Raw genomic sequence first — 26,429 nt, 5'->3', positions numbered from 1 at the left:
TAATCAATAAAGGTCAATCACCAATCAGGATATTACTTTATTCAAAACGTATTAATAAGGGAGCAGGTCACACCACACACAAGTGAATAGAGTGAGTGCTCTGCAACAATGAGGCTGGTTGTGTTGGGCCGAGAGCTCCGACATACAGAGAATACAAATATATTTTATAGCAAAGATACACCCTCTTAGTCTACATGACAAACAACAGATGTGTGGAATGGGTCAAAAGGTGAGGCTTGGTAAATGAGAAAAGGAGTATCCTCCAGCCAGATAGCATTTGCTGTGAAGACTGTTCTTATTGTATAGAAACCAGAGTTTGGCACCTAAGACAAGGTTCCTCTCATCATTATCCATATCCGAGCCATCTCCAACCTGGTACCCCCTAGTACACAAACACCAACTAATTCTATGGAATGCAGGCTGTAGGTTTTATCACCCAGCCATCGTAAATCAATTGCCAGCCCAAGCTCAACTGAGTTCACACAGACACAGATGAGTGAGTTCTAAGAACCCTATTCCATTGCATAAAACAGTATTAAACATAATCTTGTAATTTTTCTACCATATATCCCTATGGTGAAGCACGGTGGTGGCAGCATTATGCTGTGGGGATGTTTTTCAGCGGCAGGGACTGGGAGACTAGTCAGGATCGAGGGAAAGATTTACGAAGCAAAGTACAGAGAGATCCTTGATGAAAACCTGCTCCAGAGCGCTCAGGACCTCAGACTGTGGCGAAGGTTCACCTTCCAAAAGGACAATGAACCTAAGCACACAGCCAAGACAACTAAGGAGTGGCTTCGGGACAAGTCTCTGAATGTCGTTGAGTGGCCCATCCAGAGCCCGGACTTGAACCCGATCAAACATCTCTGGAGAGACCTGAAAATGGCTGTGCAGTGATGCTCCTCATCCAACCTGACAGAGCTTGAGAGGATCTGCAGAGAAGAACGGGAGAAAATCCCCAAATACAGGTATGCCAAGCTTGTAGCGTCATACCCAAGAAGACTCAAGGCTGTAATCGCTGCCAAGGTGCTTCAACAAAGTACTGAGTAAAGGGTCTGAATACTTACAGTACCAGTCAAAAGTTTGGACACACCTACTCATTCAAGGGTTTTTCTTTGTTTTTACTATTTTCTAAATTGTAGAATAATAGTGAGACATCAAAACTATGAAATAACACATATGGAATCATGTAGTAACCAAAGAAGTGTTAAACAAATTATTCAAATAGCCACCCTTTGCCTTGATGACAGATTTGCACACTCTTGGCATTATCTCAACCAGCTTCACCTGGAATGCTTTTCCAACAGTCTTGAAGGAGTTCCCACATATGCTTAGCACTTGTTGGCTGCTTTTCCTTCACTCTGTCGTCCGACTCATCCCAAACCATTTTGATTGGGTTGAGGTCGGGGGATTGTGGAGGCCAGGTCATCTGATGCAGCACTCCATCACTCTCCTTCTTGGTAAAATAGCCCTTGCACAGCCTGGAGATGTGTTGGGTCATTGTCCTGTTGAAAAACAAATGATAGTCCCACTAAGCCCAAACCAGATGGGATGGTGTATCGCTGCAGAATGCTGTGGTAGCCATGCTGGTTAAGTGTGCCTTTAATTCTAAATAAATCACAGACAGTGTCACCAGTAAAGCACCCCCACACCCTAACACCTCCTCCACATGCGGAGATCATCGGTTCATCCACACCGCGTCTCACAAAGACATGGCGGTTGGAACCAAAAATCTCAAATTTGGACTCCAGACCAAAGGACAAATTTCCACCGGTCTAATATCCATTGCTCGTGTTTCTTGGCCCAAGCAGGTCTCGTCTTCTTATTGGTGTCCTTTAGTAGTGGTTTCTTTGCAGAAATTTGACCATGAAGGCCTGATTCACACAGTCCCCTCTGAACAGTTGATGTTGAGATGTGTCTGTGACTTGAACTCTGTGAAGCATTTATTTGGGCTGCAATTTCTGAGGCTGGTAATTCAAATGAACTTATCCTCTGCAGCAGAGGTAACTCTGGGTCTTCCATTCCTGTGGTGGTCCTCATTGATGGTTTTTGCGACTGCACTTGAAGAAACCTTCAAAGTTCTTGAAATGTTCCGTATTGACTGACCTTCATGTGTTAAAGTAATGATGGACTGTCATTTCTCTTTGCTTATTTGAGCTGTTCCTGCCATAATATTGACTTGGTCTTTTACCAAATAGGGCTATCTTCTGTTCCCTATGGACCCTGGTGTGGAAGACCCCGAACCTGGAGAGGGGCTGACGTCTGGGCCTGGATCGGCAATCCTCCCGCGATGCACCAAGCCCTGTCTGGACCCTGGTGTGGGAGGCCCCGACCCTGGAGAGGGGCTGACTTCTGGGTCTGAAGTGGAGCCGCTGACCGGAGCTGAACTGGACCCCGGTGGAGCGGACTGCTCTGGCTCCGGAGTGGAACCGCTGACCGGAGCTGGACTTGAAACCGGTGGAGCGGACTACTCTGGCTCCGGAATGGATCCGCTGACCGGGGCTGGATTGGGCACCGGTGGAGCGGACTGCTCTGGCTCTGGAGTGGAGCCGCTGACCGGAGCTGGACTAGACCCCGGTGGAGCGGACTGCTCTGGCTCCGGAGTGGAACCGCTGACTGGTGCTGGAAAGGGCACCGGTGGAGCGGACTGCTCTGGCTCCGGAGTGGAACCGCTGACCGGAGCTGGACATGGCACCGGTGGAGCGGACTGCTCTGGCTCCGGAGTGGAGCCGCTGACCAGAGCTGGACTGGGCACCGGTGGAACGGACTGCTCTGACTCCGGAGTGGAGCTGCTGACCGGTGCTGAACCAGGCACCGGTGGAACGGGCACGGCCGGACTGGGAACACGCACAACTGGTCTGGAGCGAGGAGCAGGAACGGGCCGGACTGGAGACACGCACCACAGGTCTGGTGCGAGGAGCAGGAACGGGCCGTACTGGACTAGGAACACGCACCACTGGCTTGGTGCGAGGAGCAGGGACGGGCCATACTGGACTGGGAACACGCACCACTGGCTTGGTGCGGGTAGCAGGTACTGGGCGTACCGGGCTGGCGACACGCACCACTGGCTTGGTACGAGGAGCAGGGACGGGCCGTACTGGACTGGGAACACGCACCACTGGCTTGGTACGGGGCGTACCGGGCTGGCGACACGCACCACTGGTTTGGTGCGAGGAGCAGGGACGGGCCGTACTGGACTGGGAACACGCACCACTGGCTTGGTGCGGGGAGCAGGTACAGGGCGTACCGGGCTGGCGACACGCACCACTGGTTTGGTGTGAGGAGCAGGCACGGGCCGTATCGGACTGGGAACACGCACCACTAGCTTGGTGCGAGACGCAGGCACGAGGTGTACCGGACTGGGAACTGTTGTTAGAGATCTCCGACTGCACCAGTCTTTTACTCTCCGCGCCCAGTCTTGCTCCAGTGAGGACTCGTCCTTGAGCCCCCACGAGTGCAGTGGTCGGGGCTCTTCTCTATCGATCCCCGACCACCCTTTTAGCCCCCTCAAAAAAATATATTGGGGCTGTCTCTCGGGCTTTCTCCTCGGCCGGCGCCTTCTGTGTTGCCGTTGCTCCTCTCTAACCCGGGCCTCCTCTGTCTGTTCCCAAGGACGGCGATCCATCCCAGCCTGGATCTCCTCCCATGTCCAAAATCCCTTACCGTCCAGGATCTCCTCCCATGTCCAGGATGTCTGCTCCTGGGCACGCTGCTTGGTCCATTGTTGGTGGGATCTTCTGTCACGAACGTTGAGAGACGGGTCAGACCAAAGTGCAGCGTGAAAAGCGTACATGTTTATTTAACTCAATAAACATAAACAAAACAAGAAACACCGTAACGTGAAGTCCTCTAAACACATACAAACCTAACACGGAACAAGATCCCACAACTAAGGTAGGCAAACAGGCTACTTAAGTATGATCCCCAATCAGAGACAACGAGCGACAGCTGTCTCTGATTGGGAATCTCACCCGGCCAAACATAGAAACACAACCTAGATCCTAAACATAGATATACATCACATAGATTTCCACACCCTGACTCAACAAACAAGAGTTCCATACGTCAGGGCGTGACACTTTTAAGAAGGCACAACTGTTAATTGAAATGCATTCCAGGTGACAACCTCATGAAGCTGGTTGAGAGAATGCCAAGAGTGTGCAAAGCTTTCATCAAGGCAAAGGGTGGCTATTTGAAGAATCTCAAATATAAAATATATTTTGATTTGTTAAACACTTTTATGGTTACTACATGATTCCATATGTGTTATTTCATAGTTATGATGTCTTCACTATTATTCTACAATGCAAAAAATAGTAAAAAAAAAAAAAAACTTGAATGAGTAGGTGTGTACACTGGTAGTGTATGTGAATGTGATATTTCAGTTTTATTTTTATATAAATGTGCAACATTCTCTAAAAAACGGTTTTTGCTTTGTCATTATGGGGTATTGTGTGTAGATTTTTGAGGGAAAAAACGATTTAATCAATTTTAGAATAAGACTGCAACGTAACAAAATGTGGAAAAAGTAATGGGGTCTGAATACTTTCCGAATGCACTATACAAATCTCCCTGGCATATTACACAATTTATGCAGCAGCATACAATACATTTTTGGACTTGTTGGACCTTGATGTGCTGTGCTCACTTGAACAGGAAGGTGGCGCGGCAGTCCTTCGTCGGCAAATTTTGTCATCAAAATGTGTCATTCTCTGGATTTATGGTGCTTTCAAGACAACTGGGAACTCTGAAAACAACAAGGTCGAATCATGACGTTAGTGATCTTCAGGTCGGAGCTCTAGAAAGAGGCCCAGGTGCGTACACCGGTCCCTCACTGCGGTGGAGATCGGCGCTCGCCTTTTGACGACGGAGGGCCCGCTGCAGGTGGACGTGTGCAGCACCTGGTGATCGAGTCTGGCTCTCTACCAGAAACCTGCCCCTCCGCCTGCCCTGTCGGAAACTGGGTCGGCGGTTTGTGGGGCCGTTTAAAGTCCTGAGAAGATTGAACGAGGTGTGTTACAGATTACAACTACCTATTGAGTATAAAAGTATTAACCCCTCGTTCCATGTGTCTCTTCTCAGGCCGGTGGTAGCTGGCCCACTCCAGGAAAATGAGATCAAGGAGACTCCTCCGCCCCCATTGGACATCGAGGGGGCACCGGCGTACTCCGTGCGGTCCATCTTGGATTCGAGACGTCGGATGGGGGGTCTCCAATATCTGGTGGAGTGGGAGGGGTACGGCCCGGAGGAACGGTGCTGGGTGCCGAGGAGAGACATTTTGGACCCGTCTCTCCTGACAGAATTCCACCGTAGTCACCCGACGCGCCCTGCTCCGCGTCCTCCTGGTCGTCCCCGAGGCCGGAGTCGGCGCACGTCTGGAGCCGCGCGTCAAGGGGGGGGGTACTAAAGGCTGTCTTCCATTCATCGCCCTCCCTAATGCGCACCAAGTTGTACGCGCTCCTGAGATCTAATTTAGTGAAAAAACGCGCCCCGTGCAATGACTCCGTCATGGTCGCAATCAGAGGAAGTGGATAACTGTACTTCACCGTGATCTGATTGAGACTACGGTAATCAATGCACGGGCGTAACCCTCCATCCTTTTTCTTCACAAAAAAGAAACTTGAGGACGCAGGGGAAGTGGATGGCCGTATGTATCCTTGTCTCAGAGATTCGTCTATGTAAGTCTCCATAGCTCTCTTCTCCTCCTGAGACAGAGGATACACATGGCTCCGTGGGAGCGCAGCTCCTGCCAGGAGGTCTATCGCACAATCTCCCTGCCTATGGGGAGGCAACTGCGTCGCCCTCGACTTACTGAACACAATAGCCAAATCCTCATACTCAGGGGGAACGTGCAATGCGGGCACCTGGTTTGGACTCTCCACCGAGGTAGCCCCTACGGAAACGCCTAAACATCGACCCACACACTGGGCAGACCACTCCATCAGAGCCCTCTCCTGCCACGAAATAGACGGGTTATGGATACTCAACCAGGGCATGCCCAGCACCACCGGATACGCAGGCGAGTCGATCAGAAATAGCTGGATCATCTCCTTATGACCCCCCTGCGCACACATCCTAAGTGGCGCCGTGACCTCCCTGATCAAGCCCGATCCCAACGGACGGCTATCTAGGGCATGAACGGGGAATGGGACGTCAACAGGAAGAAGGGGAATCCCTAATTCTAAACAAAATTTCCTATCAACAAAATTCCCAGCCGCGCCTGAATCTACCAGCGCCTTATGCTGGGAATGAGGTGCTACCTGTGGAAAACGCACAGGTATACAGAAGTGCGCAACAGAGAGCTCTGGGTGAGTGGGGCGCCTACTCACCTGGAAGGACTCCCCAGTGCGGGGCCTGTCGTCTTCTCCCCTAGGAGGCCATCCCCAGCACCTAGCCGCGGTGTGTCCTCCACGGCCACAGTTGGTGCAGGAGACGGGCCCCCTCGTACTCCGACCCCTCCTCTCTCTAGCGCCAGCGCCCCCAAGCTCCATAGGGCTCGGCTCGGAGGCGCTGGAGGGTGAAATGGACGGACCCCCCTCGGAACGTCCGCGGGTAGCCAGCAGGGTGTCCAGCCTGATGGACATGTCGACTAACTGGTCGAAAGAGAGACTGGTGTCCCTACAGGCCAGCTCCCGACGGACGTCCTCTCGTAGACTACAGCGGTAGTGATCGATGAGGGCCCGCTCATTCCACCCTGCATCCGCCGCTAGAGTACGGAATTCTAACGCGAACTCCTGGGCGCTCCTCCTCCCCTGCCGGAGGCAGAACAGACGCTCCCCCGCCGCTTTCCCCTCCGGTGGATGGTCAAACACCGCCCTGAAGCGGCGGGAGAACTCAGCGTATGTGATGGTGGTAGCGTCTATCCTCCTCCACTCGGCGTTGGCCCATTCCAACGCCTTGCCGGTAAGGCAGGAGATGAGGGCGGACACGCTCTCGTGTCCCGAGGGCGCCGGGTGCACGGTGGCCAGGTATAGCTCCACCTGGAGAAGGAAGCCCTGACACCCGGCAGCGGTCCCATCGTAGGCCCTCGGGAGCGAGAGTCGAATTCCCCTGGGTTCCGGAGCGGGAATGGGCTGACTGGCTGATGGTGATGGCAGGGGAGGTGGAGTTGGGGGTGTCCCTCGGGTCTCCCAGCGTTGAAGTGTGTTAATAACATCCTGCAGGGCGGTCCCGATCCGAAGGATCTGGTCATTCTGCTCCCGGACCCGATCCTCCAAAGTCTCCTGTGCTGCTGCGGCTCCTGCTGATTCCATTCTGAATGGTGTGTGATTCTGTCAGCGGGTGCTGTAGGTGGGTGTGGTGTGGGAATCAGGCGCAGGACGCAGAAGATAAGTCCAAAAGACTTTAGTAATGCACACTCAAAACACGATCCAACAGCCCGGAGGCGAGAAAATGCGCACACAGGCGTAAACAAAAGGGCGCACTAAACATGTGCAAAAAATACTCTCCTACACAAAGGAGGCAAGCTACAATAGCGCACTGTAAATAGTAGCGCACCAACACGACAGCGAAAACAATCACACACAACACCTGACAAACACAACGAGAACTTATAGGACACTAATGACGCTAAACGACAACAGGTGTACATAATCCAGACAAAACCAAACGAACATAGAAACATACAACGGTGGCAGCTAGTATTCCGGAGACGACGAACGCCGAAGCCTGCCCGAGCAAGGAAGAGAGGCAGCCTCGGCCGAAACCGTGACACACACATGCGCTCCACTTCATAGCAGGCTAAGGATTGCTTTGCAATGCTTGCAGTTAGACACTGATTCCTTCCAAACCACTCATTGTTGAATTTGCGATTTCCAACTTGTTGTGTAATGTTTATCTCCAATTGCCGATGAGCACCGATACGTTTTATCTATAATTTCTCTTCATAATTTCTCTTCATATGACAAGGATTGAAAAGGATTTGCCAGTAGATTGTAGACTTGATTCATGTTGATGATTACTAGCTTGCTAGCTAAGATTTTTAAAGTAGGATGTTGACATGATCAGTCCAATCAAAACTACTGTAGATATAACGTGATTTGACGTCATTTTATCTGTGGCCAATGACCTTGAGCCTTCTTGGATGGCCACTTCTAATGTAACTCTATGGCTGAAACACCTGCATTTTGGAGCTGCCTTACTCAATCAAGCAAAAAAAAGACCATGTTTGTATGCAGCTTTATTAACTCAATTATTATTATTGATTTTTTTTACATTGTTTGCAAACTGATATGTGACACGTATTAATGCCAAAATAACATGCAAAACAGGCTCTGCCCCACCTGCCCTGGATGACTGGTCGCCACTGCACCCATTCTAAGTGCTGTTTCCTTATGCAAATTAGTTGATGGGGCTCATGGGGGAGTGGGCCTCCTGGCTCCTACTCTCCCTAAACTCTGGGTCTCTGTCATCCCTCTCCTTGTGTCTAGTGTACTGGCCAATGAAGGAGCCATCCTCATTGAACTCAATCTCCCGTCCATCACCATAGTCCACCAGACTGTCGTCACTCTCCGTCCATTTCATCATGGTGTCGTGTGTCGTCTGACCCCTCCTGACTTTAGTCTCTTCCTCCCTGGAAGAAAAGGGAAAATATTAGAGGCTGTGTTATGGCTCCCAGCTTTCACCATACAGTTCTAGACATTGAAAACAGACTGACTGGTTGTAATACTTACCGTCGGGCAGAGTAGGGAATGGTGGTGACATGGCTTATCCTGAAACGTTCAAATTGATTGTTTAGAATTTGTGTTGAGAGCTACAGTGTTGAAGAACATTTCTATAAAATATCCTAAAATCGTTGATAATTCAATCAAGTCACTTAAACCATTAATTTGTTTCAACAGCGACAGCATGTTGAAATGCAGACTACCCAAACGTTTATTTTGGTTCCGATTTCCGATTTATTGGTTATAAATATAAAATACAGTCAGTATAAGTAAAATAATACAGTAGAAATGGTGTACATGGTGTAGACTTGTGTTAGTATTCTCATACCTTTCCAGAGACCTTCAGCAGTCCAAAGGCAAAAAGAACAAGGATGAAAAATGTGAAAACATTAGTCAGAATAGAGAGATCAATTCTGAGGATTGGGGAGTTATCAGGAAATATACATTATTCTGAAATAATGACAACACTGAATGGTACAATATTGTTACCAAATGGAATTATTTATTTCACTGTTGAGTATTATTACCACACCATATTAAAGCATGAATGGGTCTTTCTATAAACTAGGGTACCAGTGAGCATTTCTTGCAGTGGACAACTGTTTGGAGCTGTTACAAAGTCATTAATAATTTTCAAGTAAATACATTAAGATATAAGGGGGAACATAGATACATTCAATATAATTCATGATTTGAATCAAAACCTGTTTAAACCCTTTTTTCGTGCTTGGAGTCTTCACAGATTTGGCAAAAATCGTGTGACATAAAACACTACCTTTCTTTCCTTACACTTATGATACTGTTTGTTGTTATATCATATACTAAGCATTTAACAGTTGAATTACACATTGACCTTGATCCTGTGAAATTCCTGGATATTGGTTTCAGACTCTTTTTTTGTATGGAGATCTCAGAAGTGTACTGTAACCTCTTAACATTTCGTATCTCCATATGTTATGGTGTGAAAACAGTTTTCATTGCCACACATATTCAAAACAATGTATGTGATTGCAGAATCCAATGTTTCAAACAGAAAGAGTAACTTTAATATGAAGAATAAAACAAAAATTGATACTGTCATTAAGGTTCTTCAATAATTACTCATAATAGTTGTCGGATGCCTGTTTGATGTCTAGCTGTTTAGTTACATGGGGACGTTATCGCGCAACATCAGCTGATTTAGGAAAGGATTTTCTGAATAACAGTCAAGTGATAAGAGCTTGTGTAATACTGCACACGATTTAACAACAGCCAAAGTGCGGGAATTACCTGGAGGATTGACAGAACATTTTGATGTCTATGTTGTTAGCCTACTTTGTTGACAACATTAAATCAAGATTCCTGAGGTAAGATTACGTCCATGTACATTTTTATAGTTTGTTTTCCTAGTTAAAACAGAAATCGAGAACTTGAAAACTGCCTGTTCATTCTTAAAAAAATAATGTTTCATTTTTGCATATAAAACAAAAAAAACGACTTGATATTTCGATGTTCAAATGTGGGTGGGGTAAAATGTGGAATGCTGGGTCAAGTGCACAGCCAACACTTCCTGTCCTTTCAAAATAAGAGGTCACCCTTCTAACTCCATTCTATGAATCTATTATCTATCAGTGGCAGTCAGTGCCGTTTATGATGAGGGAGGATGATTATGTTTTTCATGAGCATGGCCTTATTTCTATTACAGCATGTTGGATGACTGTCATTCATATTCCATTCACCCAATTCAATGTAACATCGATAGGTTTAGGCGACTACATGATACTCCAATTTTCCCTATACCCATCATGAGGTTGCTACAACCTAGCCTATGAATTAAAGTTTACAACGTAAGTGCACATAGGTCGAGAGAAACATTTGAGATGACAGACAGTGACACATTCAATACCACATTGCACACACTTGCCTGCATCTGGCTTATCTATGGTGTAATCATTAGTCCAACAATTGCAAACAAGAGTTTCTATTGGACAAATTCAGGTATTTTTATCCCCGTTTCGTTTGCTTCCGCTTAAGAAACGTTCTTCAACAGAATCGGCGGAATGAATACACCCCTGATCACGCATGAACACAGTTCACTTTCATAGCAGCCACATTGTATTGATTCTAGCCTCTATCCACTCTCCTCCTCTCACCTTTTCCCTTCGTTTGTGGACTTCAATGAACAACAGATCAGTTGTATGTGACCAGACTAAAAAACCTTTCCAAACCAAACCATGTTATAACCGCTACAAACAGCCTACATCATTGTCCCCATATTAAAATCAAATCAAATTATATTTGCCACATGTGCCGAATACAACAGGTGTAGACCTTACAGTGAAATTCTTACTTACAAGCCCTTAACCAACATTGCAGTTTTAAGAAAAATAAGTGTTAAGTAAAAAATGAATAAGTAAAAAAGAAAAATAATTAAAGAGCAGCAGTAAAATAAAATAACAGTAGGGAGGCTATATACAGAGGGTACCGGTACAGAGTCAATGTGCGGGGGCACCGGTTAGTCGAGGTAATTGAGGTAATATGTAGGGGGGGGGGGGCAATGCAAATAGTCCGGGTAGCCATGATTAGCTGTTCAGGAGTCTTATGGCTTGGGGGTAAAAGCTGTTAAGAAGCCTTTTGGACCGAGACTTGGCACTCCGGTACCGCTTGCCGTGCGGTAACAGAGAGAACAGTCTATGACTAGGGTTGCTGGAGTCTTTGACAATTTTTAGGGCCTTCCTCTGACACCGCCTGGTATAGAGGTCCTGGATGGCAGGAAGCTTGGCCCCAGTGATGTACTGGGCCGTACACACTACCCTCTGTAGTGGCTTGCGGTCGGAGGCCGAGCAGTTGCCATACCAGGCAGTGATGCAACCATTAGCTAAAGTAACGTCCTAGTCAACATAGCTAATAGAACTAATGCGTTAGTAAACCCGCTACAATCATGCAGTAGCGTTACAGTGTATAGTCAGTAAGCAGTTACACTGGCGGGCCCCGGTGGGAATAAATTAATAAAACCAAAAGCTTACCTTGACTTGGAAGAGTTCCAGTGTTGTGTTGGATAGTCATAGCCAGCTAGCTAACATAGCATCCCTCTGTTTGAGCCGGGTGTTTGAGTAACTAAACTAGCCAGCTGCATTTGCTAGCTAGCTAACATAGCATCCCTCTGTTTGAGCCTGGTGTTTGAGTAACTAAACTAGCCAGCTGCATTTGCTAGCTAAGTAAGTGAAACTGAAAGTGAAAAAAAATGACAAAAATCACTCTCTCGCTTCTCCTTCATTTTTGAAGAAATTAATTTGTTGAAAACTGTTCAGCTATTGTCTTTCTCTCTCTTCGAGTCAACTACTCACCACATTGTATGCACTGCAGTGCTAGCTAGCTGTAGCTTATGCTTTCAGTACTAAATTCATTCTCTGATCCTTTGATTGGGTGGACAACATGTCAGTTCATGCTGCAAGAGCTCTGATATGTTGGAGGACGTCCTCCGGATGTTGTCATAATTACTGTGTAAGTCTATGGAAGTGGGTGAGAACCAAGAGCCTCCTAGGTTTTGTATTGAAGTCAATGCACCAAGAGGAGGACGGAAGCTAGCTGTCCTCCGGCTACACCATGGTGCTACCGTACAGAGTGCGGTTGAGGCTACTGTAGACCTTCATTGAAAAACAGTGTTTTACTCAATTATTTGGTGACGTGAATATATTTAGTATAGTTTTATCTAAAAATGATAACTTTAAAAATATATATAATTATGAAATTCACTGAGGATGATGGCCCCTTCCTCCTCTGAGGAGCCTCCACTCTTATCTATTAATAAATGTATTAATAGCTGCCCGTACCGTGCCACAGTGCCAAGAAAAGGTAAGATTTCTAAATTTCTGCATAAGATTTAGTGTGTGTTGACTTATGAACTGCTGTTACTGTAAATGGTTAGCTGACTGATATATCAAAGCTACCTAGCTAACTATTGGTAATCTTAAATGATGCTATACATTCCAAAACAACAGTATCTATTGCTAGACTAGAAATGTGCTCTAGCTATAGTTAGTCGGTGGTTGCATATCTAACTAGCTGAAATGAAGCAAGCGTGTGAATAGTAGGCATGTAAATATAACCTTTCACTGTTTACAGCAGGTCTCCAGCTACCCAGACCTGTCTGATCAGCCTGATAGGGTGCCGTGGGTGTGTCCAGCTTACACCTGTGCAAATCTGTGTGTATAGCAATGGAATTAAACCTCCAACCAATGCCTCAAATATCGTGCTGTAGATCCACCACTCACCCGAAGGGAGTGTGGAGATCTGAGAGAATTGGACAGGTGTAAGCAATACCGTCAAAATGTTGACCCTGATGTCATACATTGGCCCATTTATTTATAGAAAGACCCGAATACATTTTCAAATGACTGTAGATTACTGTTCATGTGGAAGGTTTTAGATACCATAGTTGGCTTGAAGGGAAACCTACACGATCAGGACTACTTCACAAAATTATTATACATGATGTACGTGGTTGACTTTGACCTACACAAATCCTGCATTGGCACTACTGGTACTTACAGTTGAAGTCGGAAGTTTACATACACCTTAGCCAAATACATTTAAACTCAGTTTTTCACAATTCCTGACATTTAATCCTTAGTAAAAATTCCCTGACTTAGGTCAGTTAGGATCACCACTTTATTTTAAGAATGTGAAATGTCAGAATAATAGTAGAGAGAATGATTTATTTCAGCTTTTATTTCTTTCATCACATTCCCAGTGGGTCAGAAGTTTACATACACTCAATTAGTATTTGGTAGCATTGCCTTTAAATTGTTTAACTTGGGTCAAGCGTTTCGGGTAGCCTTCCACAAGCTTCCCACAATAGGTTGGGTGAATTTTGGCCCATTCCTCCTGTAACTGAGACAGGTTTGTAGGCCTCCTTGCTCGCACACACATTTTTAGTTCTGCCCACAAATGTTCTATAGGATTGAGGTCAGGGCTTTGTAATGGCCACTCTAATACCTTGACTTTGTTGTCCTTAAGCCATTTTGCCACAACTTTGGAAGTATGCTTGGGGTCATTGTGCATTTGAAAGACCCATTTGCGACCAAGCTTTAACTTCCTGATTGATGTCTTGAGATGTTGCTTCAATATATCCACATCATTTTCCTTCCTCATGATGCCATCTATTTTGTTAAGTGCACCAGTCCCTCCTGCAGCAAAGCACCCCAACAGCATGATACCGCCACACCGTGCTTCACGGTTGGGATGGTGTTCTTCGGCTTGCAAGCAACCCCCTTTTTCCTCCAAACATAACAATGGTCATTATGGCCAAACAGTTATATTTTTGTTTCATCAGACCAGAGGACATTTCTCCAAAAAGTACGATCTTTGTCCCCATGTGCAGTTGCAAACCGTAGTCTGGCTTTTTATGGCGGTTTTGGAGCAGTTGCTTCTTCCTTGCTGAGCGGCCTTTCAGGTTATGTCGATATAGGACTTGTTTTACTGTGGATATAGACACTTTTGTACCTGTTTCCTCCAGCATCTTCACAAGGTCCTTTGCTGTTGTTCTGGGATTGATTTGCACTTTTCGCACCAAAGTACGTTCATCTCTAGGAGACAGAACGCGTCTCCTTCCTGAGCGGTATGACGGCTGCGTGGTCCCATGGTGTTTATACTTGCGTACTATTGTTTGTACAGATGAACGTGGTACCTTCAGGCGTTTGGAAATTGCTCCCAAGGATGAACCAGACTTGTGGAGGTCTACAATTTTTTTTCTGAGGTCTTGGCTGATTTCTTTTGATTTTCCCATGATGTCAAGCAAAGAGGCACTGAGTTTGAAGATAGGCCTTGAAATACATCCACAGGTACACCTTCAATTGACTCAAATGATGTCAATTAGCCTATCAGAAGCTTCTAAAGCCATGACATAATTTTCTGGAATTTTCCAAGCTGTTTAAGGGCACAGTCAACTTAGTGTATGTAAACTTCTGACCCACTGGAATTGTGATTCAGTGAATTATAAGTGAAATAATCTGTCTGTAAATTTTTTTGGGAAAAATTACTTGCACTGTAGTTTGTTAACAAGACATGTGTGGAGTGGTTGAAAAACGAATTTTAATGACTCCAACCTAAGTGTATGTAAACTTCCGACTTCAACTGTATCTCAAGTCAAGGTTTTCTCAGTTGATTTTCAGCCAGTTATTTTATGTTGCCTACCGATAGTCAAATGATCCCTCCTGATCTTTATCATCCACTGGCTCCAATGTCACTTCTTTCTTGTACCGTACTGAAAATAAAAAGCTCTGTCTTGTTACTCTGACCAAATATAATATAAGCACTTTATACTTAGGGTAAATATATCCTATCCATTAGATAATTTAGCGCAACTGTGGAATTAGAAGCTTTATGCTAGTGAATGAACTATAGTATTAGGTATGTTGGGTCTGTCTCTCCATCTAAGAATGTTGGTCCTCTAATGGAGAAATCTTTTGGACTACATTATTGCTACAGTACCTGGGTATTTTCCCCCTCGGCTCCTCTTGATAAAGCAGACGACCAGGAGGATGAGCACAAAGAGGGCCACAGCACACATCACACCAATGACCCAGCCCTGAGTGGGGAGGTCCACCTGCTCCCGTGCATTAGCTGTATGTAAACACACACATTATTCATTGTCATGATAAAATCTGTAGGTGTGTGGATGTTTAATGGCTTGTAATTGTGTGTTGTGGTTGACCTGCAGTGTTTTACCTTCAGTTGTATAATGGGGTGATTCCTCTGTGTACCACTCTCCAACCCCGGTTCTAGTCTGTGCTGCTATGGTGAATCTATAGCGGGTGTAGCGATCATATCGGCGCACAGCAAAACTGGTGGTATTTGGGGGAAATTCCTCAACACGCAATTCCTCCTCCCGGGTTGCGTTCACTGTGGAGAGAGAGCACACCAGGGAGCCAAGATAACTTATGATTTAGAGACCTGTTTTCCCTACTGTATATGGATACTGTATCCACTTTGTTCACCTGACTGATGATGAGTAAGTCTTCCTACCTGTCTGATATTTCAGTATGTATCCGGTGATGATGCCATTGGGCTCTGCAGGAGTGTCCCAGTCCACCCAGATAGTGTCCAAATGTCTCTGCTGGATTCTGAAGGATCTTGGAGCAGAGGGTGCTAGAGACAAATACAATTACATTTTATTTGTCACATACTTTGTAAACAACAGGTGTAGACTAAAAGTGAAATGCTTACTTATGCAAAATAATAACACAAGGAATAAATACACGAGTAACAATAACTTTGCTATATAAACACGGGTACCAGTACCGAGTCAATGTGCAGGGGTACAGGGTAATTGAGGTAGATACTGTATGTACACACAGTGCATTCGGAAAGTTATCAGACTCCTTGACTTTTTCCACATTTTGTTAGGTTACAGCCTTATTCTAAAATGGATTAAATAGTTTTCCCCCCTCATCAATCTACACACAATACCCCATAATGACAAAGCAAAAACAGATTTAGAAATGTTGCAAATTTATTAAAAATAAAAAATTGAAATATAACATTTACATAAATATTCAGACCCTTTACTCAGTACTTGGTTGAAGCGCCTTTGGCAGTGATTACAGCCTCGAGTCTTCTTGGGTATGACACTACAAGCTTGGCACACCTGTACATGATGCTGCCACCACCATGCTTCAACGTAGGGATGGTGCCAGGTTTCCTCCAGATGTGACGCTTGGCATTCAGGCCAAAGAGTTCAATCTTGGTTTCATCAGACCAGAGAATCTTGTTTCTCATGGTCTGAGAGTCCTTTAGGTGCCTTTTGGCAAACTCCAAGCGGGCTGTCATGTGCCTTTTACTGAGGAGTGGCTTCCATCTGGCCACTCTACCATAAAGGCCTGATTGGTGGAGTGCTGCAGAGATGGATGTCCTTCTGGAAGGTTCTCCCATCTCCACAGAGGAACTCTGGAGCACTGTTAGAGTGGCCATTGGGTTCTTGGTCACCTCCCTGACCAAGGCCCTTCTCCCCTGATTGCTCAGTTCGGCGGGGCAGCCAGCTCTAGGAAGAGTCTTGGTAGTTCCAAACTTCTTCCATTTAATAATGATGGCCACTGTGTTTTTGGGGACCTTCAATGCAGCATACATTTTTTGGTACCCTTCCCCAGATCTGTGCCTCGACACAATTCTGTCTCGGAGCTCTACGGACAATTGCTTCCTTGGTTTTTGCTCTGGCATGCACTGTCAACTGTGGGACCTTATATAGACAGGTGTGTGCCTTTCCAAATCATGTCCAATCAATTGAATTTACCACAGGTGGACTCCAATCAAGTTGTAGAAACATCTCAAGGATGATCAATGGAAACAGCATCCACCGGAGCTCAATTTCGAATCTCATAGCAAAGGAGCTGAAAACCTGTTTTCGCTTTGTCATTATGGGGTATTGTGTGTAGATTGATGAGGGAAAAAAATAATGTAATACATTTTAGAATAAGGCTTTAACGTAACAAAATGTGGGAAAAGTCAAAGGGTCTGAATACTTTCCGAATGCACTGTATATGGCCAATATACCACGTCTAAGTGCTGTTCTTATGCACGACGCAACGCGGAGTGCCTGGACACAGCCATTAGTCATGGTATATTGGCCATATACCATATAACCTATTTTCACTTTGTCATTATGGGGTATTGTGTGTAGATTAATGAGGATGTTTTATTTATTTAATCCATTTTAGAACAAGGATGTAACGTAACAAAATGTGGATGAATTATTTTCAATTTACAATCTGTAGAAACAATGAGAATAGAAAGGTTCAGAACTTTTGTAAAACATCACAGTACAGTTGAAAAATATATGGCAAATAGAAATCCAATATGGATGTTGTTAAGAGATAGATGGGTGGTGTTGAATGGAGTTGAAGGATGGGACTAATAACAACTAACAACAACTAATAACAACAAGATAACTAATAATGTAAGCATACTGTGTCCATAATAAGTATATAGGTTATAGGTTGAGAGCTTTTGTGAAAGAGCACAGTTAGAAAGATATGGCATATAGAAGCAAACCGGATGGACATCATGAAAATGATCGGAGAGGTTGAGGGTAGAGGAAGTTAAGGAGTAAAAACAAACAAAATATAATTATTGTAAAATGTACTGTGTCCATAAAATGTATATCGTATGTATAAACTGGAAGTAGAGGCCTAAGCATTGTTGCTCACTAGTTTACTCCAATTAGGGAAGGGTTGGTGGGGTTGGAAAGTAATAAAGGGAAATATATATATTTTTTAAAGGTTATGTATATGTATATGTATATATGTATATACAGTGGGGAGAACAGGTATTTGATACACTGCCGATTTTGCAGGTTTTCCTACTTACAAAGCATGTAGAGGTCTGTCATTTTTATCATAGGTACACTTCAACTGTGAAAGGCAGAATCTAAAACCAAAATCCAGTAAATCACATTGTATGATTTTTAAGTAATAATTTGCATTTTATTGCATGACATAAGTATTTGATCACCTACCAACCAGTAAGAATTCCGGCTCTCACAGACCTGTTAGTTTTTCTTTAAGAAGCCCTCTGGTTCTCCACTCATTAGCTGTATTAACTGCACCTGTTTGAACTCGTTACCTGTATAAAAGGCACCTGTCCACACACTCAATCAAACAGATTCCGTCTCTCACAGTTGAAGTGTACCTATGATAAAAATGTCAGACCTCTACATGCTTTGTAAGTAGGAAAACCTTCAAAATCGGCAGTGTATCAAATACTTGTTCTCCCCACTGTATGTATGTATGTATGTATGTGTATGTATGTATGTGTGTGTATATATATATATATATATATATATATATATATATATATATATGTGAGAAAAAAAACATATGGGGGATTGGAAGTGATGCAGACAATTACATTGATGGAAGTTACAATCTATCTGCAATATTAAAGCTGATCTACCCCCTAAAAAAAAAAAAAAAAAGAATCTCAACGATGATCAATGGAGACAGGATCCACCAGAGCTCAATTTCGAATCTCATATCAAAGGAGCAGAATACTTATGTAAATAAGTTATTTCAGTTTTTTATTTTTAATACATTTGAGAAAAAATCTAAAAACCTGTTTTCGCTTTGTCATTATGGGGTATTGTTTGTAGATTAATGAGGATGTTTTATTTATTTAATCAATTTTACAACAAGGATGTAACGTAACAAAATGTGGAAAAAGGGAAGGGGTCTGAAAACTTTCCGAATGCACTTTATAGGTAGGGATAAAATGACTAGGCAACAGGATAGATAGTAAACAGTAACAGCAGTGTATGTGATGAGTCAAAATAGTTAGTGTAAAAAGGGTCAAAGCAGATAGTTAAATAGTTAACCAATAGCTACCCGGACTAACTATTAACACTAGAATCGCCTGTCCTTTCAGCCTATAAGTACCCGCTAGAGAACGTTCCCGGGCGTCTCTTTAGCATATGCATATCAAGGTGCACAAACATAAGTACCAACACTTGATAAATAGTGCATAACCTATTGTAAAGGATTAATTACATGAAGAAATATTTGTAGAAATACAGTACCAGTCAAAAGTTTGGAAACACCTACTCATTCAAGGGTTTTTCTTTATTTGTACTATTTTCCACATTGTAGAATAATAGTGAAGACATCAAAACTATGAAATAACACATATGGAATCATGTAGTAACCAAAAAAGTGTTAAACAAATCAAAATATATTTTATATTTGAGATTATAATAATAATAATAATATGCCATTTAGCAGACGCTTTTATCCAAAGCCACTTACAGTCATGCGTGCATACATTTTTTTGTGTATGGGTGGTCCCGGGGATCGAACCCACTACCTTGGCGTTACAAGCGCCGTGCTCTACCAGCTGAGCTACAGAGGACCAATATTCTTCAAATAGCCACCCTTTGCCTTGATGACAGCTTAGCACATTCTTGGCATTCTCTTAAACAGCTTCATGAGGTAGTCACCTGGAATGCATTTCAATTAACAGTTGTGCCTTCTTAAAAGTTAATTTGTGGAATTTCCTTAATGCGTTTGAGTCAATCAGTTGTGTTGTGACAAGGTAGGGGGGTTATACAGAAGATAGCCCCATTTAGTAAAAGACCAAGTCCATAATATGGCAAGAACAGCTCAAATAAGCAAAGAGAAACGACAGTCCGTCATTACTTTAAGGCATGGAGGTCAGTCAATACAGAACATTTCAAGAACTTTGAACGTTTCTTAAAGTGCAGTCGCAAAAACCATCAAGGGCTATGATGAAAATGCCTCTAATGATGAACACCACAGGAATGGAGGACCCAGAGTTACCTCTGCTGCAGAGGATAAGTTAATTAGAGTTACCAGCCTCAGAAATTGCAGCCCAAATAAATGCTTCACAGAGTTCAAGTAACAGACACATCTCAACATCAACTGTTCAGAGGGGACTGTGTGAATCAGGCCTTCATGGTCGAATTGCTGCAAAGAAACCACTACTAAAGGACACCAATAAGAAGAAGAGACCTGCCCTGCGGACATACAAGATTGCAATAAATGCTTTGAGTTCATCAATAGACATGTCCCACGTACTGTTTCCTTTTCTGTGCGCATGAGCAACAGTACAATCTCTGATGTGCTGCAACATCTGCATGTCACATAAACTCATCACTCTTTTCTACCCAAACACTGCCATCCCTCCCAGACTCCTGTCTCACCGTGGCAGTTGGGATCCCTGTCTCTTTTGGCGCTGTTCTGGTTTTTCTGCGGCGAGGCTCAGGCATCGGAGGCGGAGGCTCGAAGTCAACATCAGCAACGTCGATTTCAAGCTCAATATCCGATCCTCCATCTGACTCCAACTCATTTAAATTCTGCAGCATTTGCAATGCTGTCAGTGTGTGCATCCATTTGTTTGGTTCGGCTTGCCATTGTGAACTACATGCATTGTATGTTGTACTCAGTGTCTGATTTGACTCTCCGAGGGGCAATTATATACCATTTTACAGTCTTTCATAATAAAATAATTAGACCGCCCACAATTCTTCATCATCATTACACTATTGTTCTAAATTCAATCATCCTCTTCACCCTCATCATTCAGATCAATCAAATTCAATCACCCTCTTCATTATTCAGTTCATTGAAGTCATATGCACCATTATCAGTTTCTATCTGGTTTCTATCGCCCATTCATCCATTGACAACAGAATATTTAAGGAAACACGTAGCATGTAACAGAGTTACAGTGAATAACAGTTCTGTAACAGCTTCTTTTTACAAAGTAAAATTTAAAAGAGAATGGTATCAACCCGCAAGGCATGTGGTCAAATTATTTGCTGCTGATAAATAGGCATAACAAACTCATCATTACACTATTGCCTTTCTAAATTAAATCAGCATCTTCACCCTCCTTATCATTCAGTTAGGCCTAATTTAAATTAAATTGGTAAGTAAGGTGCACAATTATCGCCCATTCACCCATTTGTCATTAATTCAGTGAGGCGAGAGAGACGCATTAGCACCTGGCTGGGTACCATGTCCTACAGCACATTGTATTGGAGGGTTAAGTTGGGAATAGGTGTGAAAAAGCAGGTAAAAAGCCTCAATACGTTTCTGTTTGTGATTTCAAAGTTCTGACAAATGAGCAGTGTACAATACAAACATTTAGGAAAAGTCAGGGAAGGAGAAAAGCATTTTTTTTTGCTGATTTTTTTAAATTGACAAAATCAAACATCAGTGGCCATTGGCCTATAGCGGTTCTAGTGTTTATCAGTCTTATGGATTGGGGGTAGAAGCTGTTCAGGGTCCTGTTGGTTCCAAACTTGGTGCATCTGTACCGCTTGCCGTGTGGTAGCAGAGAACAGTCTATGACTTAGGTGGCTGAAGTCTTTGACAATTTTTAGGGCCTTCCTCTAGGTCCAAGAGGCTTCTAAACAGCTTCTACCCCCAAGCCATTAGACTCCTGAACATCTAATCAAATGGCTACCCAGACTATTTGCATTGCCCCCCCTCCCCTCTTTTACGCTGCTGCTACTCTCTGTTTATTGTCTATGCATAGTCACTTTAATAACTCTACCTACATGTACATATTACCCCAATTACCTCGACTAACCGGTGCCCCCGCACATTGACTCAGTACTGGTACCCCCTGTATATAGCCTCGCTATTGTTATTTTTACTGCTGCTCTTTAATTATTTGTTACTTTTATTTCATATTATTTTATATTGTATTTTTTTGTGAATTATTATTTTTTATATTTCTTTTTTGGTATTGTTTCTTAAAAGTGCATTGTTGGTTAAGGGCTTGTAAGCATTTCACTGTAAGGTCTACATCTGTTGTATTCGGCGCATGTGACAAATACAATTTGATTTGATTTGATTTGACACCGCCTGATATAGAGGTCCTGGATGGTAGGGAGCTCGGCCCAAGTGATCTACTGGGCCATACACACTACCCTCTGTAGCGCCTTGCGGTCAGATGCCAAGCAGTTGCCATACCATGCGGTGATGCAGCCAGTTAAGATGCTCTCAATGGTGCAGCTGTATAACTCTTTGAGGATCTGAGGGCCCATGCCAAATCTTTTCAGCCTCCTGAGGGGGAAGAGGCATTGTCGTGCCCTCTTCACGACTGTGTTGGTGTATGTGGACCATGCTAATTCCTTAGTGATGTGGACACCGAGGAACTTGAAGCTCTCAACCTGCTCCACTACAGCCCTGTCGATGTGTATGGGGGCGTGCTCGGCCCTCTGTTTCCTGTAGTCCACTATCATCTCCTTTGTCTTGCTGACATTAAGGGCGAGGTTGTTGTCCTGGCACCACACTGCCAGGTCTCTGACCTCCTCCCTGTAGGCTGTCTCATCGTCATCCATGATCAGGCCTACCACCGTCGTGTCGTCTGCAAACTTAATGATGGTGTTGGAGTCGTGTGTGGCCACGCAGTCGTGGGTGAACATGGAGTACAGGAGGGACTAAGCACGCACCCATTAGGGGCCCCCTTATTGAGGGTCAGTGTGGTGAATGTGTTGTTGCCTACCCGCACCACCTGGGGGTGGCCCGTCAGGAAATCCAGGATCCAGTTACAGAGGGAGGTGTTTAATTCCAGGGTCCTTAGCTTACTGATGAGCTTGGAGGGCACTATGGTGTTGAACGCTGAGCTGTAGTCAATGAACAGCATTCTCACGTAGGTGTTCCTTTTGTCAAGGTGGGAAAGGGCAGTGTGGAGTGCAAAAGAGATTGCGTCATCTGTGGATCTGTTGGGGCGGTATGCGAATTGGAGTGGATCCAGAGTGTCTGGGATGACGGTGTTGATGTGAGCCATGGCCAGCCTTTCAAAGCATTTCATGGCTACAGATATGAGTGCTACGGGGCGATAGTCATTTAGACAGGTTACCTTGGTGTTCTTGGGCACAGGGACTATGGTGGTCTGCTTGAAACATGTAGGTATTACAGACTGCGTCAGGGAGAGTTTGAAAATGTCAGTGAAGACACTTGCCAGGTGTCAGCGCATGCTCCGAGTACGCGTCCTGGTAATCCGTCTGGCCCTGCAGCCTTGTGAATGATAACCTGTTTAAAGGACACTCACATCGGCTACGGAGAGCATGATCACACAGTCGTCCGGAACAGCTGGTGCTCTCATGCATGGTTCAGTGTTGCTAGTCTCGAAGCGAGCATAGAAGGTATTTAGCTCATCTGGTACGCTCGTGTCACTGGACAGCTCGCGGCTGTGTTTCCCTTTGTAATCCATGATAGTTTGCAAGCCTTGCCACATCCAACGAGCATCAGAGCCGGTGTTGTAGGATTCAATCTTGGTCCTGTATTGATGGTTTGCCTGTTTGATGGTTTGTCGTAGGGCATAGCAGGATTTCTTATAAGTGTCCTGAATAGTGTCCCGCGGCAGCTCTAGCCTTTAGCTCAGTGCGTATGTTGCCTGTAATCCATGGCTTCTGGTTGGTTATGTGTACGTACGTTCACTGTGGGGACGACGTCATCGATGCACTTGTTAATGAAGCCGGTGACTGATGTGGTAAACTCCTCAACACCATCGGATGAATCCCGGAACATATTCCAGTCTAAGCTAGCGAAACAGTCCTGTAGTTTAGCATCCACTTCATTGGACCACTTCAGTATTGAGCACATCACTGGTACTTCCTGTTTGAGTTTTTGCTTTTAAGCAGGAATCAGGAGGTTAGAGTTATGGTCAGATTTGCCAAATGGATGGCGAGGGAGAGCTTTCTATGCGTCTCTGTGTGTGGAGTAAGGGTGATTTTTTTGGCTCTCGTTGCACAGGTGACATGCTGGTAGAAATTAGTTAAGACGGATTTCAGTTTTCCTGCATTAAAGTCACCGGCCACTAGGAGCGCCGCCTCTGGGTGTGCATTTTCTTGTTCACTTATGGCCCTATACAGCTTGTTGAGTGCCGTCTTAGTGCCAGCTTCGATTTGTTGTGGTAAATAGACAGCTACAAAAAATATAGATACTCTCTTGGTAAATAGTATGGTCTACAGCTTATCATGAGGTATTCTAACTCAGGCAGGCAGAACCTTGAGACTTCCTTAATATTAGAGATCACGCACCAGCTGTTTTTTTGGGGAGGGGGGAGTGGTAGATCACCAGCTGTTGTTAACAAAGAGATACCCTGAGTTTCCCCGACGCCACCGTTCTGTCCTGCCAATGTATAGAAAAACCAGCTAGATTTATATTTACCATGTCCTCATTCAGCCACGACTCAGAGAAACATAGGATTTTGCAGTTCTTCAGATCCTGTTGATAGGATAGTCTCGAACAGAGCTCATCCAGTTTATTCTCCAGTGATTGCACGTTGGCCAATAGAATGGAGGGTAGAGGCAATTTATCCACTCTCCGACCTAGTCTCTTCGGGTAGCCCGCACGCCAACCTCTATTGTGCCATCTCCTCCTCCTTCGATTGTCAGGGATTTGGGCCTGGTCCGGGATAATCAATGTCTTTTGCGGCCAACTCATTGAAGTCCAAATCGAGGTTAGTGATAGCTGTTCTGATGTCAAAAGTTAAGATCAGCGCAAAATAATACCAAAAATAACATAATTGGTCAGGATCCCGTAAAACAGCTACTATTGCCTCCAGCGCCATTATATCACTGCAGTATGGAAGAGAACAGGCGAGTGACATAATTCAAAGGTGAAGTCTGAGAATAAACAAAGGAAAATACATAATTAGGAAAATAACTGACAGAAAAAGTGCCACATCTAATACAGCATCACAATGTTTTTCCTTACTTCCCTCTGGAGTGGGGAACACTATGGTGTTACTGGGATCTCCCTCATATCGGTTGTTGGCCACCACTATGTACATTTTGTAGTTGCTGTAAGGGATGAGTCCCGGTAGGACACCAGAGAGACGCGGCCCGCTGGCTGGGAAGGCTTTAGACTTCAGGGCCCTGCTCACACTAAGCCACCTCAGCTGGCTACTGTCTCGCCAGAAGTACACCTGGGATTGGGGGATACAGCACATGCATTCATTTGTTTGTTTGTTCCCTCGTTTGTTCCCTCGTTCAGTTCCTCATTCGTTCATCTGTTCATTCTTTCAGCCGACGTGTGAAGAGCTTTTCATCCACTGCTCTCCTAATGTATACCAATATAGCCTGGATCTCATAACAGTTTGTTACACTTGGAATTGAAAACCAGAAACTAAACAAGCCACCTATTCCCAGTAGTCTGACCTTGTATTCCTTCAGTTCTCCCATTATGCTGCTGCGAGCCACAGGGTTCCAGTGCACGGTGACCTTGGTGGCCTCTATCCTGGACACACGTAGGTTGACGGGGGCAGCAGTGGGACCTGGGAGACACCAAGAGAAAGTTGTAATTCGCTATGGTATGGCTGACTGCCAAGTGTCAACTAGGGATGGTCTATATCTACCTGTAAATGGGTATAAAAAGGGTTTCTGTGTATCTGCAGGAAGGGATTGGGTGGTGATACTCACGGTCTTCCCCAGAGTAGCCTATGATGACAGGGGACTCTGGACCCAGCCCAAAGTCATTGACAGCTTGGACCTTTATCTCGTAGGGTGTGAAGGTGTCTGTGTCGTAGATGTAGTATTTACACCACCAAGTGGTAGCGTTCTTCCACTCCTCCCTGGAATCCCTCCGTTTCCACCACACCAAGTACTTCAGGTGGGGCCCATTCCACTCTCGGTTGTTCAGTGCCTTTTCCCCATACCAGACAAGGAAGTTCAATTGTACAGAATAAAAGTTGCTATTCTTCATTGAATAAACGTTGGGTTCAAAAGCATTGTTTTTATATATATGTTTGAATGTTTCACCTCCCAGCTGATCGCCATGCTGTTTCTCCATGTGCCCACTCCTTTGATGTTTTTAGGGATGGCGTCTGGAGCTGAGAAGCATAGCAAGTATACAAATGATTTTGGAAAGCTCATTGTACGATGGTTTGAATATGAAAGATCATTGTCAGCTGTATTCCTGTTCAATACAATTAATGAAGACAATGAGAAATCCGTTATTCATAACACATCATCACACGCATCAAGCACAAAATACTCACGAGCTCCACCAGTCTGGAAGTTGTCGGACGAGCGACTGGGTTTACTCATTCCAATATCATTGATAGCAATGACCCTAAATGCATAGATAATGAATGGTGACAGTTGCAGAATGACAGAGTTGAGGTTCCCGGGGTATGTGGAAAGGTTTCTCCAGTTGAAAGGTAACCAGTCGTCATCATCATACTGCACCAGGTATTCTGGAGGTAAAACACAGAAGAAAACACTGATTACTTCAGTTGATTTTAACTAACTCTGACCATTTC

The 26,429-nt window shown here is 44.5% G+C and overlaps 1 protein-coding gene across 1 annotated transcript in view; it reads right to left on the bottom strand.

Annotated features, from left to right (window-relative positions):
• Window positions 1-8,340: 8,340 nt before the first annotated feature.
• The window catches only part of LOC311149900 (neurofascin-like), a gene marked incomplete at both ends in the record, with an annotated part of 43,337 nt that continues 25,248 nt past the window's right edge, over window positions 8,341-26,429 (bottom strand). Inside the window, 11 exons of the mRNA XM_084187134.1 lie at window positions 8,341-8,572; window positions 8,673-8,711; window positions 14,838-14,907; window positions 15,135-15,266; window positions 15,372-15,545; window positions 15,669-15,791; window positions 24,884-25,094; window positions 25,327-25,442; window positions 25,588-25,810; window positions 25,927-25,997; window positions 26,166-26,363. Of these exons, the coding sequence (XP_084043260.1) occupies window positions 8,341-8,572; window positions 8,673-8,711; window positions 14,838-14,907; window positions 15,135-15,266; window positions 15,372-15,545; window positions 15,669-15,791; window positions 24,884-25,094; window positions 25,327-25,442; window positions 25,588-25,810; window positions 25,927-25,997; window positions 26,166-26,363 (1,589 nt within the window). The remainder of the gene's footprint in view (window positions 8,573-8,672; window positions 8,712-14,837; window positions 14,908-15,134; window positions 15,267-15,371; window positions 15,546-15,668; window positions 15,792-24,883; window positions 25,095-25,326; window positions 25,443-25,587; window positions 25,811-25,926; window positions 25,998-26,165; window positions 26,364-26,429) is intronic.

Source organism: Coregonus lavaretus, assembly GCF_964263955.1.
Source record: "Coregonus lavaretus genome assembly, chromosome: 22".
In the NCBI taxonomy this organism is placed as follows: domain Eukaryota; kingdom Metazoa; phylum Chordata; class Actinopteri; order Salmoniformes; family Salmonidae; genus Coregonus; species Coregonus lavaretus.
The sequence above is the reverse complement of the archived record's forward strand: the minus strand, read 5'-3'. Positions and strand labels throughout refer to the sequence as shown.